At 35.1% G+C, this 22,860-nt stretch overlaps 1 protein-coding gene across 4 annotated transcripts in view; it reads right to left on the bottom strand.

Annotated features, from left to right (window-relative positions):
• SMC5 (structural maintenance of chromosomes 5) overlaps nucleotides 1-22,860 on the bottom strand; it is a 103,057-nt gene that overhangs the window by 59,198 nt on the left and 20,999 nt on the right. For all 4 annotated transcript variants that reach the window (XM_004375800.1, XM_023730851.1, XM_023730852.1 and 1 more), the window contains 7 exons: nucleotides 22,224-22,386; nucleotides 20,506-20,640; nucleotides 16,331-16,471; nucleotides 14,630-14,791; nucleotides 10,837-10,908; nucleotides 4,925-5,180; nucleotides 2,729-2,883 (listed from right to left, as the gene is read on the bottom strand). In XM_004375800.1, coding sequence (XP_004375857.1) covers nucleotides 2,729-2,883; nucleotides 4,925-5,180; nucleotides 10,837-10,908; nucleotides 14,630-14,791; nucleotides 16,331-16,471; nucleotides 20,506-20,640; nucleotides 22,224-22,386 — 1,084 coding nt within the window. The remainder of the gene's footprint in view (nucleotides 1-2,728; nucleotides 2,884-4,924; nucleotides 5,181-10,836; nucleotides 10,909-14,629; nucleotides 14,792-16,330; nucleotides 16,472-20,505; nucleotides 20,641-22,223; nucleotides 22,387-22,860) is intronic.

The raw sequence follows: 22,860 nt of genomic DNA, 5'->3' as shown, positions 1-22,860 counted from the left end.
AACTTACTTATAGCTTAAAAGTAATCCCAATATGACCATGGGAAGTCATCTTTTTTAATAGCTATAGATAAGCCAGCCTAGGAGTTAGTTCTCATTATCACTGTCTCCCAAGGTGTAATATCAGTGATAGTCTGCCATGTCAGATTCCAGGGGCCCCATCTTGTATAAGTTGGTTATATGGTCATCCAATTCTTTGATGGATTTCACCTGCTCATTCAGGTAATGAATTTTTGTCAGTGGCCAGTTTATGCACTTCTAGTAGTGACTGATTCACATTTTCTTCCAAGTGTAATGCACTCTCATTGCATTCCGCCTGCTCTCCCAATCACAATCCGAATTCTTGAAAGCCTGAAGGAAGATTTAGCCACTCCGCTGGTTCTGCAGCTTCGTCAGTTTCTTAGCATGTATACTCCTCCTCATGAGACTGACGAAGAAAATATTTGGCAAAGGTCTTCAAAGTCACATCTCCATGGTCAAAGCAGTAAGACACAGATAGACACAGGGGCGTAGCACTCCAAGATGATCTGGTGGTTGAAGGCAGCCTCCTGTTTCACAGTTTTTTTAAATGAAATCTTTCTATATGTCCTATTCCATAACCTGTTTTATAATTCATTAACATGTCATAAATGTCCTTTAATATTAGTAAATAGAGACATTTTTAATGTCTTACATAGTATTTTACTGTAAGGATATAGAATAATTTAGTTAACTAATGGGTACCTTTGGAAATTTGTTCTTTCCGCCATAGTTCTGCTATTATAAGCACTACTATGAGGCGTCAATCTGTAAATAAATCTTAGTACACGTCTCCAATTCTAGATTGGAATTATTAGAAATAATTTATGGAAGTAGACAGCTAATTGACAAGCTAGATGACCAAAATTTTAAGTTTAGATATTGCTTACGGATATGGTAGCATTTTAACAAAACATTGAAAAGTTAGCACAAAAAAAACCAGACTTACTGGTCTGACAGAGACTGGAGAAACCCCCAGAGTATGGCCCCTGGATGCCCTTTTAACTCAGTACTGAAGTCAATCCTGAAGTTCACCCTTCAGCCAAAGATTAGACAGAGCCATAAAACAAAATGAGACTAAATGGCACACCGGCTCAGGGGCAAGGACAAGAAGGCAGGAGCAGACAGGAAAGCTGGTAACAGGGAACACAAGGTCGAGAAGGGGAGAGTATTGACATGTCATGGGGTTGGGAACCAATGTCACAAAACAATATGTGTCTCAACTGTGTAATGACAAACTAATTTGCTCTGTAAACATTCATCTAAAGTACAATTTAAAAAAAACGAAAAGAGGGAAAAAGATACCTAGAAAATTCTCATGTGTGTGGAAGTTAACCAACACATCTCTAAATAATTAAGGGTTAAAGAAGAAATCACAGGGAATTAGAAAAAACGGAATTGAATGAAAATTTGTAAAAAAAATAAAACCCTGAAGAGTTAGGTAACTGTGTGTGTGGACACAGATAGAGGGAGGCTGTAGGAAAGGTGAGGCCAGGGAAGGTAAAACAGTAGAATATATTACTTTATCTCAAAGATTTAAATGTATTTTAAAATGTAAATGTATGCAAGATGGTGGAGTAAGAAGCGCCACGCTTCCATCCTCCCACAGAAACATCAAGAAACAGGCAGAAACTGTCACAACCAACTTTGTGTATTAATTTTGCTAATATATGTAAGATATAATAAAAACAAAAAAGATGTAAAATTACTTTCATAAAAGTATGACACAAACGTGATACAGAAAATAGAACTTTTCATGAATGCTGCAAGAAGTGTTTTATTTAAAAGAAACATAGTGAATTCTCTACTAAAGAAAAAAACAACTAGCAAAAATAATCTGAGTCATTTTTGAATAAATTTTTAAGTTTATATATGTATCTACATCTAACATATCATTATCAAGAAATATAGTTTTTCATCCTTTTAAGTGGCCAAACTTATTAAATATTTTAGATGGAAATCTTCCTAGTAAACTCATGGCCACAACTGATTAAAATGATTCACTAAATACAAATTAAGATCTATGAAATGTTTATGATGTCATTCTCAGAATTCTCAGAATGCTCTATTTTTGGAGCAGGTGATTTTCTTGGCTATTCTGTCAGGTGTTCCTTGTCAACTTATTTATTTATAGTAGTTTTCTACCCCTTTTGCAGATTTTAATCTATGGTCTGCTATACTTTAAGAATAGCAATTGTTAGAGGAACCAGACAGCAAAGCTAATTTTATATATGATTCTTGGTCAGTAAGCTGCTAGTTTCATACCTCTTTTTATAAAACATACACAGGTTTTATGATAGTTATTACCCTCACTCATCATAGGCCCTTTTAAAAAGTTCATGTATGGATTTAGCAGTATGCCAGATGAAACAAATGTTATAAGCAAAAAACAAGGCGTTAATATCCCACTGAAACCAAACTCGCTGCTGTTGACTCAATTCCGACTCATAATGACCCTACAGGACAAAGGAAAACTGTCCCATAGGGTTTCCAAGGCTGTAATCTTTATGGAAGCAGACTGCCACATCTTCCTCCCGCAGAGCAGCTGGCGGATTTGAAGGGCCAACCTTTCTATTAGCAGCCAACCACTTTAATCACTGAGCTACCAGTGATCCTAGAGAGTTAACAGGACTAACTAATTCTTATAACAAAAATTACGATGATTACATTAATAAAACTAACAGATGCTACCAAGAAGAACAAAATTTCCTACCGTGAGCATTATGGGTTCACAGACTCTTTGCTTAAATTTCTCTCTGTTATTTCTTAGCCACAAAACAGCATCATATGTGTCACGGTACCTCTGTCTCAGCTTATCTTCCTTTTGATTCATAAGATTGTCAAAACGTTTAATAAGATCACATACACCTAAAATTGGAAAATAAAACAAAGCACTGTTTCTTCCAAAACCTTAGTGAATTAACCTATTAATAATACAAAAGAATATCCTAGATCTGAAGGTTACAAAGGCCACTCAGCAAGTATTCAGCATAATGAAAATAATCCACCTTGAACAAATCATTGTAAAACTTCCAAATGCCCAGGATATAAGAAAATCCTTAAGCTATTAGAAAGAAAAAATAAGTCACCTATAAAAGAAAGAAAAAAAATGCTAGATTTCCTATCAGAAAACAGCGGTGGTAGGCCTTCAAAATTCTGACAGAAAAATTTTCAACCTAGAATTATACATAAAACAAAATCAAGACTAAAAAGATAATGAAATAAAGATATTTTCAGATGCAAAGACTGAAATTAATTCCCTAATATCTCTTCATAAGAGGTTACCTGAAGATGTAATCTAATAAGATAAGGGAGGAATGTTAAAAAAAAAAAAAAAAAAAGGAAGACATGAGATGCAGGAATAGGTTTATCCAATACATGATGGGCATGGAGAATAATCTCAGATGACAGCCGTGCAGAAGGCCTAGAGAACAATTAGTTTAGATGGAAGGCTCCAGAACTCAAGACATGCCTCATTTTGTTTTGTTTTTTCCAATTTAAGAAAATGGTGTTAAAAAGGTCTATTAAAACCTTTAAAAAGCTCTCAGGAAATGTAATCATAATACACTACATAGCTATACTATGAACAAGTTTCATTGTTGGTAATAACATAAGCAATACTCAGTACTTCTAGATTCTAAAATTAACCCATAAACATAGCACATAAAACTTAATTATGGTTTTAAACTAATTTATAACAAAATTTAAATGTCTTCAGTGTTGAAAATATAAAAGCCAGAGAACAGAGGAGAAAATTTTGAATATGAAAAGGCAGGAAAATGAAATGGAAGGATGGGAGTGTCAATATTTTTAGTTTACAAAGTGTACTATATCAAGCAATACTGAAAATTGTATATAACCAAAAAAAGAGCCTATCACTTATAACAAATCAATATTAATAAATGTTAATGATTTACAATAATTACTATTAACATAATAATCTCATTTGAGGAATTAAAATATAGGGAAGAGAGGTGTTGTGAGCTAAAAATCTACATCTAGTGTAACTAAATATCAAAACACAATGTCTAAAATTGATAAACAATAGTGAAATAAGAATATAATATAAATATATGGAAGAACTATTGGCAAAAACTGCTAAAATAGTTAAAAGTGGTTACCCTTGAAAGTGAGTCTGGAAGTGGGAAAGGGGTTATCCTTCTGTTCTAGTGCCTTTTTTTTTTAACCATATCCATGTAGTACTTTGATAAACATATACAAATGGAGTTTTTGTTACAGATATTGTTTTTGTGTGTTGTTGATTCCAACTCATAGTGACGCTACAGGACAGAGAGAACTGTCCAATAGGGTTTCCTAGGCTGTAATATTTATGGGAGCAGATTGCCAGGTCTTTTCTCTCATGGAGCCACTGTGTGGGTTCGAGCCACTGACCTTTCGGTTAACAGCTAAGCCCTTAAGCAGTGTGCCACCAGGGCTCCTGTTACAGATTTTAGCTCTATATATTTAGCTTACAGAATATAAGGTCTCTTCTATCTGAATAATGCTATAGATCTATCCACCTGATTTATAGAAAAGAAAAGCAAAGATGAAATTGGACAGGTTTTGAGGAGGAAAACTTACGGAAGGCTATGACGAAGGCTAGAATAAAGAGCTTAAATCTGATCTGAGAAATAACAGTAAGTGATTGTGTAAGGAAAATAAAGCTAAGCATTTTAAGAGAATTAAATAAACTGCAGTAATCTGACATAAGACAGTGGTCAGCCAGTAGCAAATCACAGTACACAAAGGATCTGGGTAATAAAGGACTGGGCTGGAAGAATGAAGCAGAGCTTCTTCAACAAGGAGATGTGAACATTTTAAAGAAATGATATTAGAAGAAGAAGAATGCCCATCTGAGATATATCTCCATTTTATAAACATCTCTTCACCTTAAGTTTAATAAACTTACTCTTTTTCTCTTTCTCAAGAGTCTCCCTCTCTCTTCGTTTATCAATTATCTCGCTTTCACATAACGCCTTTTCATCTTGAACTCGTCTCAGATCATTTGTGATGGCATCAATCTGGGGCTGAAGATTTTCACAGTTTTCCGTGGTCTTTAGTTCATTCTGCAAATCCTCTATCATTTTGCGGGTATTACTTATTCTTCTCTGCCGGTCATGCTCTTCATTTTGTTTTACTATTAAAGCCTGCTGCAGTTCCTCAATCTAATAAAAACAAAAGTAGGTTAGTGCTTGAGATTGTTTTTTTTCCTCATTAATGCAGCTTTTGTAGTAGTATGTGTTGAAAATATATTTATATTTTTTAAAATGCAAATAACAGTCTAAGAACATGGGCGTTTTTCTCACTAAAGGTAACCAGCTAAAATTAGAATGCCACTCCTGCCAGACTTCCTGTATCTTTATTTGTTCACTAACTGACAAGTAAAGTTTCTTATGATATTGACATTCAGATGGAGGAAGAGAAAATAAAAGCTTGCTAAAATTTTTATCTTACTCAGGTAGAAGAATAAAAACACTGAATAACTCTTACATTTATTAGAAAAACGTGTTATTTAAACTTTAAGAGTAATCTCTACAAGAATAGGCCTAGAATATGTAACTTTCAACATATAGGAAAAAAAAAAACTGTGTAAGAAACCCCTGATCAACAGCAACAGAATGTAGAAAAGAAGAACAAGAAGAATCAAATAAAAAGCATAGTAAGTACAAAATTTAACAGTAAATGTGAGCTGGTTACACTCGTTTATTGATAGAAAAAGAGTCTCACACTGAACTAAAAAAAATTCAAAACAAAATCCACTATATATTATTTACAGCAGACAAAGTAAATCAAAAATGATGCAAAAAGAACAAAAACGAATGAAAATATTAATTTAAAAACTGCTATGGTAATAAACACATGGGGTTGTCATGAGTTAGACTTGACAGCAACTGGTTGGTTTGGTAATATAGTAAACAACAAAGCTTCAAAATCTAGGAAGCAAAAACTAATGTAACTACAGTCGTCCCTCAGTATCCGAGGGGTACCGGTTCTAGGACACCCCACAGATACCAAAATCCGAGGACGCTCAAGTCTCTTAAATAAAATGGCATAGTAATTGCATATAACCTACGCACATCCTCACGAATACTTTAAATCATCTCTAGATTACTTATAATATCTAATACAATGTAAATGCTATGTAAATAGTTGTTTCATCACAACTGAAGACTTGTTCTGGAAGGTAGCCTTTCTCTTCTATGAGTTTCTTGAGCTCTTCTGGGAACAATGACGCTGTCTGGACCTCAGATGATACTGATTTGCCGTGATCTTGAAGTTTTTGAGGCTGTAGGGCTTTACAAAGCTAGCCAGCCAGCCCTTACTAGCCTTAAACTCTTTCCTCTGCTCCGCTCAGCCCCCTCACAATTAGCCTGTGAGGGATTGCTTTGACAACTTTATTGTTTTTTAGGAGACATTTTTTCACAGATTCAAAGGATGCACACAACACAAGTAGCAAACTAAAGACAGTGAGGCGAATAATGTTCCAACAAGAGAGACTGAGGATGTGTGAAGTGGAGGGAGGCTACAGCAGGGGAAGCCTACACATCCCTTCATTTGCGTGGATTCAGTGTAGCGCTCAGGGTGTGGCAAATTCAAGTTTTGCTTTTGAAACTTATTTTTTTCTAATATTTTTGAGCAGTGGTTGGTTGAATCTGCAGAGGTAGAACCTGCAGGTATGGAGGCTGACTATGTAAGGAAAAACAGAAAAATGCACTCAAAGAAGATATAGACACTTTATTTTTAAAATGGATACATTAAGTAGGCAAAAAAACAAGGAAGAGAGCATTTAAAAACACCAAAGGAAGTCTCAAAAAATTCTTAAAAAAAAAAAATCATACAGGCCACATTTACTCACCAGAAAGTAATATAATTAGAGTTCTACATAAAAAGACAGCATAAAAAAATTCCATATACTTAGGAATTAAGACAATAATTGTAACTCCCAAACTCATTACCGTCGAGTCAATTCCAACTCACAGCAACCCTCCAGGACAGAGCAGAACCGTCCCATAGGGTTTCCAAGGAGCGGCTGGCTGGTGGATTCAAACTGCCAAGTGGTTAGCAGCTGAACTCTTAACCACCGGGCCACCAGAACTCCCATAACAGCATTTAAAGGTGATCATTTGACTATATCTCACATGTGTTGATATGTAGTGTTCTTTTTGTTTTTTCAGTTTAAGATTTTATAATTTTCATTTTAATGTTTTTATTCATTTAAGGTTATTTAGGAGTTGGAGCCCTGGTGGCGAAGTGGTTAATAGCTCGGCTGCTAACCAAAAGGTCAGCAGTTCAAATCCACCAGACACTCCTTGGAAATCTTATCGGGCAGTTCTACTCTGTCCTATAGGGTCGTTATGACTTTACTGCAATGGGTTTGGTTTTTCTAATACCTGTGGATGTCATCACATTTGGGAATAGGGTTTTGTTATGTTAATTAGGCCATTATTATTGTAAGGTGCATCTCAAACCTAATGACCTCTAAGATATAAAAAGAGCAGATTAGACACACAGAGAAGCAAGCACAAAGGGGTAAGATAGATGCCAGTTGGAGACTGACAAGGAAGAGTTCAATGCCAAGAAGAATGCTAGAGAAGCTGAGGATTTTCTCAGCAGACAGAGAGAGTCTTCCCCACAGATGGTGCCCTGAATGCAGACTTCTAGCCCTCTAAAGTATGAAAAATAAATTTCTGTTTCTTAGTTACCACTTGTGGTATTACTGTTACAGCAGCACTAGCAAACTAAGACAAAGGGATTTGTTAAAAATCAAGAAGGGCTAAAAATAAAAGAACTAACTTTTAATTCAAGACCTTTAAAACATTTTTTTAAAATACCCAAACAAAGCAGAAAAAAAAACAAAATTAAGAAAGATAAAAGCAGAAATTAATTAAATAGATAATAAAAATAGACAGGTTGATTAAAAACACGATTATTTGAAAAGACTATTTACTACAAGTGACAAATCTTGGCAAATACAAGCAAAAAAAAAGAAAATGGATATATAAACATAATTGATGAAAAGAGGAGAGTACAGACAGAAAAATGAGTTTAAAAATTGTAGATGAGTACTATAAACTTTGTAAAAATAAATTGGAAATCTAAATGAAACTGGTAATTTTTAGAGGAATAGATGTTAGCCAAATTGACGTAAGGACTATGCCCTGAAAACAAAACCAGTCAAGGATGGTACAAAAATAAAATTATAGGCCAATCTCACAAGGTGCAAAAATTCTAAATTAAAGACTCGCTACTTGAACCCAGGAATGTATTAAAATACAGTCATGTGCCACATAACCATCTGTTCAGGCAACATTTGACTGCATATATGTCTGTGGTCCCATAAGGTTATAGTAGAGTTCAGAAATTCTGATTGGTGAACAGGACATAGCAGACATAATTATATTATGTAGACAGTATTGTACAGTATTAACCTACTTAACCAATGTATTACCTTGCCAGACACATTAGCTGAAATACAGTACTGTATTGTGTACAGTATTGTGGCCATTTAGTCAATACAGGTACACTATAGTATCCATATAGCTTTGCTAATGGATACAAACAATGAGTATCTCAACGGATACATTCTCCAAGCCAGCCAATGATTGTGCTGGGTAAGGGGCTATTGCCGTGGGGACAGGCTGGCTGAAACAGGTTGTGATGATGAATTGTTAAAGAATCTGTCATTCATAAAAACGGAAAGGAATTTCCACTCTGGATAAGGCCCAGTGCAAACAAGCTGGAGGAACAGTGGGCTCAGTGGTGTTCACACAATATTCAAATCATATAACATCCCATTTCACAGAACATATAGTGGACATTAAGCGACACATGACTGTACCAAGTAAGATTCATGACAGAAATGCAAGGATGGTTCACATTAGGAAAACTATTAACCTGGTAACTTCTATTCAAGGTGGGTTTTTAAAGATGAATGTTTATGACTTTTCCCTCCTAAACCCTACAGGATAAAATAATACAAACGGAGTAAAAAGGGTTTAATTCCAGAAGGACAAAGGGATCAGCAAATAAGAGATTTTAATAAATATTCAGAAGATGAGAAATAGTAGAGGGAAAATTAATTAACTCACCTACAATAGGAATCATTCTAAAGGGTGAGTGAAAGAAAAAGGGACAAGAGAGTTGATTCTTTAAAACCCATAGAATCGTAAGATTAGCAAATGCCAAGTATAAAAGATATCACATAGAACAAAATCATCCTTATCCTACCTCCTACCCCAATTCCTTACATACATACATACACACACCCATACACTCACCCTTGAGCGCATAATACTGACAGCCAGCCAAGCTTCTGCCATAGAAATTTAAGGTTTATTCTCTGGAGAAATTAAATAAGAGAGGTTTGGGACCTGAAGATAAGGGCCAAGAAAAAGGGGCAAGGCTGGAAACTGGGAGATTAGGGTGATGCTGAACCACCAGGAATGCTTAAAATTATGTACGTACCCTTAAGGCAGGTAATTCAAAATTCAGTCTTTGAATGGACATGGAAAAAAGAACCCCACATATGTCTGAGGATCTGTTAACAAAAGAACTCACTTTCTTGCCCAAAAAACCCACTGCCATCCAGTAGATTCCGACTCATAGTGACCCTATAGGACAGGGCAGAACTGCACCACAGGATTTCTAAGGAGTGGTTGGTGGATTTGAACCACCAACCTTTTAGTTAGCTGCTGAGCTCTTAATCACTGTGCCACCTGGGCTCCATTCTCTTGCCCAATCATACTAAAATAAATTTGCCATCAAGCTCTACCCATGCACAAAGAATTCATAACCAGCTTTTAAGAGCCCTACTCTTAACCATAAGCAAACAACCAAAGACAAGGAAAAACTTCAAGAAGAAACAGAAACAAGGAAAAAAAGAAAAAACTAATTAGGAAAGAAAAAAAGATAAAAGAAAAACTTTTAATTTATATTCTCAAAGACATGAAAAGCATACATTAAAAAAAAAATAAAACAGGAGAGTATGAATTAGGAATAATCATAGAATAAGAAAATGCTCCTGGAAATGAACAAACATGATTGCTGAAAGTCAAAATTCAATTCAGAAGTTTAAAGATAAAGCTGAAGAAATATTAAAGGAAGCAGAACAAAAAACATGTTCTATTCATGAAATCTCCTTGACTATCTTTCTCCAAATATATACTTCCCTAGTTGATCTTTTCGAAAGGAGAGAAAAACGTACCCCCTCTTAAGTTTTAAACTTTGCTAAGTATAAACTGAAATTTAAAACAGGATTTTCCTTAGCAATAAATTATCTGAAATAAACTATCTTTATTTCTAGACATTATGCCTATAAATGAAGACTATTATCAGAACAGATTAAAACTCAACAATAAAAATGTAATCAAGATGAAAAGTTTTATAATTAAGTATACTCTGAATACTTCCAATCATGAAAAAAAGTACATATATATTTTCTACAGAAATGTCATCACCGATTTCTTGTAACGAAATGTTTACGTCTGTGTAGTAAAAACAGAATCAATCCCTTAGAATTTAATCTCTGCTATTAAGATAACCAAATCCAATTTTACCATCACCTTGTTAAAAATAAACTATAGCCGGCCAGGTATAAAGATCATAATGCGAATCTATAAATAGTTTTGAGAAAAATTTCCCAACTGTCCTCTATGCAACTATTCTACTTCCAAATCTTAGATTCCTTCACATATTAAGGTAAGAAATAGAGTGTGAGGAGGCTCTTGGACAAGTCCCACACAAGAATTTGTCCTACAATCCAGACCTGAAAACGAAAGTTACGGCAAATTATGTAATCAAAATTTCAATATAAAATCTTACATGTTTATCTTTCCTCTCTAAAACATCTTGCTTTTCTTTGCATTTCTGAGATTTCTCCTTAATACCTGTTGCCTGTAAAATTGAACCAGAAAGGAAAAAAGTTAAAAACTTAAGCCAATTATGTGGCCCTACCCACCTAAATACTAATTTATTATATGGGCTAAACCACCATAATGCTTTTCCATCCTTTCCTTCAAATCAAATTTATAATTATCATAAAAAACCCAAGTTATCTGCAAATCTGTAAAAAGTTATTCTCACCAATATTAAAAATAGCCACAGTATTATGCATGTGCTTCTTTATCTCTTCACATTTACTTTCACATTTTATTTAATCTGATCCTCAAAACAATCCTAAAGGAAAGTCGGCATAGCTATAATTCTGTCTTTCTATATATGAAGAAAACAAAGCGCACAGAAGTCTGTATACATAGCTAAAAATTGGTAGCACTAATACTCAAAATCAGATCTTATTTAAATCTAGGGTTTTTTCTACTTTACCAAGTATGCTATCTCTTTTGATATTTTTCATTAACACATGAAACATGTAAATCACACATTCTTAACACAAAAAAACATGTAATCCAAATGAACTGGCAAACAGGGCTAAGCAGAAAAGGATTACCGCAGGCCTAAGACTGCTATTCTTTTTCTAAGGTTGGCCCTTGGTTGTTGTCTGGCAACTTGGATTTTGGGAGTGTTCCCACCATCCCTAATTGATAAGTGTGGCTTACTGTGCCTAAACGTTTTGTACAAATAATGTGGCTTATGTTGAACACCTGCTTTCTCTCTTGGATTCTTTCTGTTGTATGTGCTAGGCAGTGTCTAGATGACTAGTTAGTCCCTATAAAACTCTTGAGGACTGAGTTTCTAATAAGCTTCCCTGGCAAACATTTCACACGTGTTGTCATGATGTGAGGAGGAGGAATTAAGCATATCCTGTGTTGACACCACTGGGAGAGGACTCTTGGAAGCTTGTGCGTGGTTTCCTCCAAATTCACCCCATGTGCCTTTTTCCTTTACTGATTTTGCTTTGTATCCTTTTGCTGTGATAAACCTTAGATAAGCGTACAACTATATACTGAGTTCTCCTAGAAAATCACTGAACCTGGGAGTGGTCTTGAGGACCCCTAACACCAAGGGCAAAGGGGAGTAGGAAGAGGGGCACAGGAGTTTCCCCTGTGGAGAGAAACTAATATTTACTGTGTGACTGATTGTAAGCTAACCACTATGCTCACTGTATACATGTGTTAAATCACACACATTAATCATATAAGATAAACATTACTATCCTCACCTTACTAATGAGGAGAGTGAGGCTCAGTGAGGGTAAATAACTTGAAGGTCAGGAAGTTAGTAAATGGCAGAATGGGGATTTAAAATATAGATCTGTGTGGATCCAAAGGCTATGCCCTTCCTACAACACTGTATCACCTCCCTGAAATGTTAAAAAAATTGTAAAGTGTTGAAAAAGGTTTTCTGTTGGAACAGAAGGAATAGGAACAAGAACAGTATGAAAACTAAACAAAATTAACAATTTTGTTCCTTGTTGCATGGCTATGAGTGTTAATAACTTTTTAAAAATATAGACTGATATAACGCACCACACTTCAAGATCACTTATTCAGGGAAACAATTCCAAAATATCTTAGGCTACGTAGATTTTCACATAAACAAATTAGGCTCATGGACATTTGACAATGCTTTAACAGCTAGGCTTCCATTATGAACGACAAGCAGGAAGGGGTTTTAAATATGATTTTTTAATTAAGAGAAATAATGAGATTTAAAATTTATTGTATACAATTTTCTGAGTGAGAAAGGTTGTATTCTGGAATATAAAGTCTATAGCAGGGAGTCAGCAGTTTTGACCACGGTACAATCACAAGGTCAAAAAAGGTAAGTTATAAAGGTAAGTTAGGAACAATACAGTAAATTCAGGGAAGTAAAAAAGCAATTACAAATCTAGCACTTAACTACAACCAGCCACTGTTAGCATAGCAGTAACTGACAACTATTAGCTCTATAACCTTGAGGAAGTCATGTCATCTTTGGGGTTGTTGTTGTTAGGTGCCATCAAATCGGTGTCAACTTATAGTGACCCTATAGGTCAGAGCAGAACTGCCCCATAGGGTTTCCAAGGAGCAGCTGATGGATTTGAACTGCCGACCTTTTGGCTAGCAGCCGAGCCCTTAACCACTATACCACCAGGGCTCTAAAAAACCATTGCTGTCAAGTCGATTCCGACTCATAGCAACCATAAAGGGCAGAGTAGAGCTGCATCCTCAAATACAATCATATAAAATGGAGAGGATTTGTCTAGATAATATCCACAATCCCTTCCTGATCTAAAATTTAAGATGACCAATAGTAATTGTTTCTTAAAATCAGATCAAATCAAATCCTAAAATTCTTATCTGTTCTTCATAACTATCTAATCTACTAGACTTGGGCATAATAATTCTAATTTACTTTAAATCTCTATTACAATTAAGGAGCCCTTCTGATGTGATTGTACCAAGGTCAAAATTACTGACTCCCTGTTATAGACTTTATATTCCAAGACATGACCTTTCTCACTCAAGTAAGCACTGTTCATCATGCATACTAAACAAATACCTGATACTATCGAGCTCAAAAAATGATTTTTTTGATCTACAGGCTGCCTAAAAAGAAAAACTACAATCATATCCCTAGATAAAACAGCTTCACATAACCGTTTGAAAAAAAAAAAAAAAAAAAAACCTAAAAATTTTTGTTAATCAAAACTTGAATACTGAATGGTTCTTTACTAACTGACATCTTAAAATCCGTAGCAAAGAACCTGGAGTAGCATGTTCACACTATACCAGAATACAATTTTAAAAATAAAGAGAAGATAATTAAAATAAGAAGACTGCAAAGTTTAGTTGTTTCTCTTCCATAGTTTAGAAAATCTGGATGTAAAAGATTGTATATAAAAAAATACACTATCTACTAAATGACCTTTGAATAGTGGAAATTATGTTTACACAATTTTTTTTCAATAGACTTACCAGGCTAAAATCCTCCTTTTATGATCAATGAAAGCCACCTTCAAACAGTGGCCAACACCAGGGGTACATAACCAAACATGTTGAAATGGTTTTCTGGTTTCCTAAAACTAACCTTCACACAGAGTAAACTCCAATGGTCTCGTTAATGAAAGTACTCTACTTATTTGAGCTAACCAATCAATTTCTGTAAGAGGTTCTTAAACAGGGGTCATGGATGTGACTTTAGCATGTCTGCAAATCCCCAAAATCTCAAATTTTGGATTTGCCTATATTATTATTCTGGAAGCAGGGTCCATAGTTCAAATCAGTCTCAAAATAATCTCTGATCCCAAAATCTCCCTAAAGGTTAAAAGCCACCATGTAAATTTTAAAGTTGTAATTTCAAATACAGGGAACATTCTACTATATTATTTATTCTAAAAAAATCTGATTTTCTATATCACCTTCCTCCAAAAGGGTGTGTAATTACAAAGCAGATACAATAAATCCACAAAATGTTTCTAGCAATATCATTATGAATCTTCTTGTCATTAAAACAATCACATTTCATTTTTGTCTTTTTATATCTCGGAATATCTATAAAGTAGCAATTTTCCAACACTGGTAATCAGAACCTTGAAACCCCTATGGTGGTATAATTCCCGGCTAAACGAACTTAAGGAACCAAAGCTATGAGTAAAACTGCAAAATATTTTGAAAGACCCGCAAATATAGCTAAGACAAAATACACATAATATAAAATTGAGTAGGAGAAGTACCTTTTCTTTGATTCGGGCTTCCAAATTGTGATGCTGTCTTTCAATTTCTTCAATTCGACGTGTTATAGGAATCTGCCCTTCTTTAAGTTTTCTGACCTCTTCTTTCACTTGGTCACGAGCTTGTTTTACTTCTTCATATTCTTGACGAACATTTTCATATTCCTGAAAATAATTAAAGAAAGAGAACTTACTGTGCTATTAGCCTAAACTAACCCACACATTAAAATCAAGGTACAGTCACAAACAAAATCAAAGAAAAGACTTTTAATGTCCCTTTTCATATGCCCTCTGAAATAACCTCAGAAATAGTAAATACCAATAAAATGATTTAGTAAGAGTCTTAATAATTACTGAGCATTTAACTTAACAGACTCTCACTTCCATCCTCTTCCCTTTCTGAAATGCACACCTGAATGATTTTTAAAATTATTTTCTTCTAACCTCTCAGTAAAGAAGGGGTACAGGAATGCATAAAGAAGCAAAAAGAAAAAAAGAAAAGACAAAACCATAGCTCTGAAAAATAAAAATGCAAACAAAAAAGTACAAAAAAGGAGAATAAGTCAAAAAAAAAAAACAAAAAAACAAAAAGAAGCATGCAGCTTGTGCGATGAAAATAATACTTGTTATATCACAAGAATTAAAAAGAAAAAAATGAAAAAAGATTGAAGACAATCTCATAAAGAAAAGGGGAAACCAAAACACTTCAAAAGACAAAGTAGGTGAAAGAGTAATAATGGACATAGAAAGAATAAAAAACACAATCAAAAAAAGCCAAAAAAATTTCAAGAATAATGGAATTATGAGAGGGGAAAAGGGAGGAGAGAAGACTACAGAGTCACGTAGATTTTTCCAATCTAATAATAATGATTTCCATTCTAACCCTGGAACAAAAGTTATACAATTTTCTTATCTATTTTGTTCTACCCGTTATAAAGCAATGTATTGAGGAATTGAATCTTTAGCTTCAAACTGTGGTCTTAAATAATAAAACACACATCACACAGTGATGAGAAAGTAAACAGTAGCCTCAGTAAATTTAAGCAACACATGTAGTGTAAGACTGTAGCTAAGACACTTCAGCTATCAGTAGCCGAAGTTGCTATTACTGGCATACCCCAAATAAATTCTCAATGATCTGACTAAGGACACTCAAAGATTTAATTTTATATCTGTAAACATTTTTAAATCATTAACATTTAAAAAAAAAAAACAAAGAATTACATGTTGGGGACTAAAATCTGGAAGAATTAAGATTACTGACTTAATTATTATTTGCTATAAAATAACACAGCACACAGCTATATACTAAAACAGGGTAAAAGACAGATAAATTCTATTACATATGATGGATAAAAGGAGCACCAGCGGCGTAATGGTTAGTTAAGTGCTCAGCTGCTAACAGAAAGGGCAGCGGTTCGAATCCACTGGCTGCTCCGTCAGAGAAAAGATCTGACAATCTGCTTCCGTAAAAACTTCAGCCTAGGAAACACTACCAGGCAGTTCTACTCTGTCCTACAGGGTTGCTGTAAGTCAGAATCAACTGGATGCCACCCTCAAAAAAAAGGATGAAGCATAAAGCAAAAACAAACAAAAGCACCTAATTTGAATACATAGTAATTAGTGCATTCTTTACAAGTATTCTTCTACTTAAAGGATCATCTATTTTTGCTTTAGTTTTTGTCTGTAATAATTAGGACTCACCACCCATGGCCTTTTTGCTTCAAGCATCTCAATTAAATCTAAATGTCGCTTACGTTCATAGAATCTCTCCACATCTTGCTTATATCGTTCATTCCTTTGAATCATTTTCTCTAGATACTCAGTTTTCTCTTTGCATGAGGTCTAAATAAATATTTGTTGAACAGTTAATTTAACTGAAAAAAGACAAAGGTCCAATCTTTTAACAATTAAAAATATACAGTGCTAACAGAATCTCACAATAAAGAATTCCATACAAGTTCTTAAGAACTGTGCAGATGTGACATGATTTCTTAGTTATGTAGTGCTGCTATAACAGAAACAGCACAAGGGGATAGCACAGAGGTTAGAATTTACAACACATATTTTTAAGGCATATAATTAAATCCATAACATTCCACCCACTGGCCCCCAAAAATTTATGTCCTTGCCACATACAAAACACATTCACCCTATCACATCATCCCAAAAGTCTTAAATCAACTCCAAGTCCAAAATCTAATCTTCTGAATCATCCAAATCAAATATGGGTAAGACTTTACGGGTATTCCATCCTGGGGCAAAATTCCTCTTCATCTGTGAACCTGTGAAATCTAAACTACAAGTTATCTGTTTCCAAAGTACAATGGTGGAACAGGCACAAGGTAGACATTTCCATTACAAACGAGAGAAACTGGAGGGAAAGAAAGGATAACAGGCACCAAGCAAATCCAAAACCCAGCAGAGTAAATTACATTAGCTCTCAAGGTTTGAAAATAATCCTCTGTTCTCTGAGACCATCTGGGCAATGGCCCCGCCCTCCAGACTGTGGGTGTTGGCCACGCCCTCTGGATTCTGGGTGGAGGCTCCTTGGCCCTGGGCTTCAGCTCTGCCTTCCAGGCACTCTGGAATGGCAACTCTACTTTCATGGCTAATTTAGGCAGCCCCATTCCCCTGGCACACCTTAATGACAGCCCCACATTCCGGAATCCAGCTCTTTGAAACCCACGCTCCTTCCAGTAGTTCTGTTGATCTCTGAGCTGCCCCAGGGTTGATCTTTTTCTTTTCTTGGAGGACTACAGATGTAGCTCCTTTAGCCTGTTTCCTGCCTATAGAATTCCAAGAGGTAGGCAGCGTTCTTTCCTTTCGTTCTTTCTCTGTCCCCTTCAGTCTGAGCTGATGGGTTTTCTGCTGTTGTAGTTGGTTAGATCCATCAGTTACAGTCTTAATCTCTTTAATAAAAGATTGTGTAGCCACATCCTTGGTGAACATTCTAGGACATTTGTCCTTAGTTTGTATAATACAACAGAATTTTCCAAATCTTTAAGTTCTGTTTTCATTTTACAGTTCATTTTTAAGTCCATCTGTTCCCTCTCACATTTTACTACAAGTGGCAAGGAGAAACCACACAGCCCATTTAAGATCTTGCTTAGAAATCTCATCAGCCAGATATCCAAGTTCATCACTTACAAGTTCTACTTTCACCAAATATTTGAACGCATTTCAGACAAGTTCTTTGCCACTGCATAAAAAGCATCATCTTTCTCCATTGTCCAATCACATGTTCATCATTTTATTTTGAAGTCTCACTAGAAGCACATTTAATGTCCACATTTCTAGCAACATTCTATTGCTTATACCACATGTATTCTCTAAGATGATACTTTCTCTGTAGCTCTCTTTACTTCCTTCTGAGCCCTCACTAGAATTGTCTTTAAGGCTTATAATTCTACCAACAGTCTCTTCAAGGCAATCTAGGCATAACTATCAGGCACCTTAAAACTCTTCCAGCCTCTATACATTACCCAATTCAAAACCGCTTCCATATTTTAGGTATCTGTTAGAGTAGCACTCCACTCTTCCGATACCAAAATTCTTAGTTATCTGGTGCTATTAGAAGAGAAATACAAGCGGATAGCTTTAACAAACAGAAATGTATTTTCCCACAGTTTAGGAGGCTAGAAGTCCAAATTCAGAGTGCCAGCTCTAGGGGAAGTCTTTCTCTCTCTGTCAGCTCTGGAGGAAGGTCCTTGCCTCTTTAGCTTCTGCTTCTTGGTTCCTTGGAGATCTCCACGTGTCTTGGCATCTATCTTACCCTATCCTTGCTCTGCTCACTTGTTTAATGTCTTTTATATTTGAAAAAAGATTGACTCAAGATACACCCTACCCTAATCCTGCCTCATTAACATAACAACAACAACCCATTCCCAAATCATTATAACCATAGGCATAGAGGTTAGAATTTGCAACACACATTTTTGGAGGACATAGTTCATAATATATGCACACCTGAGTTCTGGTCTAGGCTTTGCAATTTATTAGTCATGTGACTGTGGGGAAGCCCTGCAGATCTGTGAGCCTGGACTCTTCTTGCCTAAAGAGAAGAGAGACATCTGCCCCACCCCCGTCAAGGGTCGAAGCAATTCACTGAATATAAACGATAGCTCAACAAAAACTGTAAAATGACATACAAATGAAAAGTAGCATTATTGTGATTAATATATACTATATAAATGAGCCAAAGATGGTCTCTGTGTATTAGTCCTAAGGTGAGGCCTATTAGTTCAAAAAAGCCTGCTGGAGCCAAACCCAAATTTGTATACATCTAATTGTTTTTAAAACAGCCCAAATAAGCAGATTTTCAGCCACTTAGAGCCTGCCTACTTTACATACAAGAAACTGCACCTAATATCTGCTAGCCCTAGATAAAACCCTATAATACAAGAACCCCCAGCTGTGCCTATCTTTCGGAGTTCTTTGACTCAGAGGCTCCCACCTTGCTGCAGGACACAGAGAAGGCACATGTAAACCCCATCATTCCCTTCTCCTCTTCCCAGAGGTTTTCATGCTCTCTTTTGGTGGTTCCCTGGGTCACCTGCCTCAGAAAGACCCCATTCTGTGAGGAACTATCACCTGCATTCCACTAACATTCCACCATGCTTCAGCCCTGATAAATAGCTTGTTGTGCAAGGCTGCTATCTTGTGGTCCTATCTTTTTCCTCAATCAGCCCCAAAATCTCTGGAACTCACTACAATATGTTATGTACACTAAGGACTTAGGACTTAGAAATGAGATGAAAAATAGCTAAAATTCAAGCTTTATATTGCAAATTAACAAAGATATACTTGGAGCTAGGATATGTGCTTGTTTTTTTTTTTTCAGAGGATGGTGGGCAGTTTACGTGACTGTTTCAGACAGAAATATTAGGTTGTTTACGGGTAATGGGACTGAAAGGAGCCCTGGTGGCACAACTGTTAAGCACTTGGCTGCTAACCAAGAGGTTTTCTCCTAGCAGCTTTGTGGGAAAAAGACATGGTGATCTGCTTCCCTAAAGATTACAGCCTAGGAAACCCTATGGGGCAGGTCTACTCTTGTCACCAGGAGTAGGAATAGACTCGACAACACCTAACAACAACAACAGACAGGACTGAAGGAGTATCTGAAGCAGTATAAAATCATTATAAAAAGCTCAGAACAACTCCTTTGGTCATTCACTTTGAATAAGTATAATAAAAATGACATTTAATGATAAATTACATATTATTAAGAATAGACAGTTACTTTAAGAGGAAGCATTTATTTATAAAATTTTTTATTATGAAAATTTACTGAATTTATTTCATTTGTTGGGACATGGAAAAAGGCCCACTACATTAAAAAAAAACTTTTCAGATGGTATGCACCAAAGGGCATTTTTATTTATATGTTTATTAAAGGTGAAAATAAAAATTTGACACTGAAACTGGATGTATGTAATTTTCTTACCCCTATGCAACTGAAAAAATATGTGACAGCTGGTTCTCTAGAGGTGCTGCATAAAAAGCTGCATGATTTCTGCTTTATTACTCATCACCTTACATGGAGCCTGGCACATGGCAGGTGTTTAATAAATATTGAATGACAGAATAATACTGCAACTTCCTGACAGAAAAAAAGGGGTTTTATAATACTGTTATTAGTTCCTTAGAAATTTAATTAATAACATGCATTTGTTGAAATGAGTGTCAAATTTTCCAAACTTTATCAAATCCATTCTCAATTTTTGTCAATTATTTTAATTAATGTTAGCAATATAATCCTAGATGGGAAAAAAAAAAATCACAAAAATATAAAATGACTCAATTATGCAGAACAACTATTCACTCTTAATTTCCAGACTTAGAGGGATGATTAATGATAGGCATCTATTTATAAATACCTCTAGTTGTTTTTCTTTCTCCCTGAAGTTTTTGAGTTCACAGTGATACCTATGCATTTCTGGAGGACCAATTGACTTCTCAGTAGCTTCAAGGAGTTCAATTTTGGTGAGTTTGGCAAATTCTCCAACTTTGTCCTAGAGCACAAAAATGAAATATCAGCCACTATTATCATTTATGGAGCCCTGGTGGTGCAGAGGCTAGAAGTTCCGCTGCTAACCAAAAGGTTGACAGTTCAAATCCACCAGCTGCTCCTTGGAAACCTTATGGGGCAGTTCTACTCCATCCTATAGGGTTGCTATGAATTGAAATTGACTGGATGGCAATGGGTATACTGTTTATTAAATTTCTTCAAAATATATGTCAATTAATGATTACATCTCTTAAGGTGGAACTTGTTTAAATAAAACTTACGTTAATAGGTAAATCTTAATATAAACCTTGGACTTACTGTATTATTCTTTAAAATAATAAAGACAACCTTAAGGTATGAATTACCATCTTTTTTAGATCTTTTAAAAGATTTTCTATGCCAGTATTTCCAGGTCGAAATGTTTATATACATACAGTAAATTGTTTTTGGAAAAGGAGAAACAGTTCCTTGGATTGAAATGACCATTAAAAAAAATCTGCCATTTATCACATCAGTTAGAATGTTAAAAAAAAAGATGCAATATTAAGCATCTACATAGAAACTGACATCAACTGATAAATGCTAAATGTCTTCAAATTTTATTTAATTTGGATATATATAATTAAATAATCATTACGTTTCTGAAGAAAAAAATAAGTGACAAATCAGTAACTGGACAGCATTGAATGACAAATTTAAAAGTTATTTGACTTTAAAATGTAATGTGCATTATCACTATTTTTTATTTTTACTAAACTTAAAGTATGATTTTAGATGGCACACCTATTATTAACAAAACCTCAAGAGCCTACAAATGGAAGTATAACTCTTTGTACTTAAAAATACAACTACATGCAGTCCCTAGGTTATGAGCGAGATCTGTTCCTAAGTACGTCTTTAAGTCGAATTTGTAGGTAAGTCAGGACAAGTATATAGAGTTCTTATTTCCAAAAAATCCAAACCCATTGCCGTCAAGTCGATTCCGACTCATAGTGACCCTGAAGGACAGAGGAGAACTGCCCCACAGGGTTTCCAAGGAGCACCTGGTGGATTCGAACTGCCGACCTTTTGGTTAGCAGTTGAACTCTTTAACCACTACACCACCAGAGTTTGTCTCAGTATATGGTACATATACCTTTCTATGCATACAGAACATTTAAGAAACACTTCCAAATTATGCAATGTTTCCACGAGCATCACAAAGTAGTGCTTGCATTCGTTATTCCAAACCATCATATTTAACTCAAATTTTTAATACAATAGGCTTTATGGTAGTCCACTCTTAAGTATGAGTTGTCCATAAGCTGGATGTTGGTAACCTGGAGACTACCTGTATATTTCTTTTAAAATGCTCTATAATTTAGGCTTTATTAACTGAAATTTGCCAAATTACTACAAATTACTAAAATACTGTAAGTGATGAGATGCTACAGTTAACAAAGAACTGTTAGTAAGTATTAAGAGTGCTATGTTCAATTTAAATAGTAGCCATTACAGTATCCTTTTAAAAAGTATTTACATTCCTATTTGGCATAAAGAGAAAACATTATACGCAAAGTTTTCAAAGTTACATTACTTCTCTCATACCTGAGGTAGAAACTGGCAAAGATTGCCCACTTGAATATTTAAGGCTGCAACCTGCTCTTCCACTACTTTCTGGGTTGTAGATTTTTTGTTGATGTACCAAAAGGACTGATTTTTTGCCACATCAATCTCACGAGTGATGACAAGATTTCCAGAGGCCCTGAACCTAGTTAAAAAATAATTTAATATACTCAAAATACACACGTTATTTAAAAAATAAAACTTTCAAAATCCTCTTGCACCAAAGGTTGCCAGACAGGATTATTATCATAATATTTATAACTTCTGGTATTTTGGCCCCTCTAAAGAAGCCTTGGCATTTTATTAGAATAATACATAATAATACATAATACATCTAAGTTACTACTTACTCAACATTCAAAATTATTTAAACCGTTAAATAAAATTAAAGCAAATGCCAATGCTAATTCCCAAAAATTGCCAGAGGATCTGCGTATCTGGAGTTTCTGTTCCTTTAATCATTATGCTATTCTTCAGTCACATGAACTGACTACAATTGAAAATGGGGCAATACGTTAAAGCGAACAACAGTTTAACCTTGATACTCTCCCTACTTGAAAAACGTATGAATGAAAACTGACTCTTGGATAAACATTTCCAAAACTATTCTGTCCGTTTA

The sequence above is a fragment of the Trichechus manatus genome, unplaced genomic scaffold (genome assembly GCF_000243295.1).
Source record: "Trichechus manatus latirostris isolate Lorelei unplaced genomic scaffold, TriManLat1.0 scaffold00038, whole genome shotgun sequence".
Taxonomy (NCBI): domain Eukaryota; kingdom Metazoa; phylum Chordata; class Mammalia; order Sirenia; family Trichechidae; genus Trichechus; species Trichechus manatus.
The sequence above is the reverse complement of the archived record's forward strand: the minus strand, read 5'-3'. Positions and strand labels throughout refer to the sequence as shown.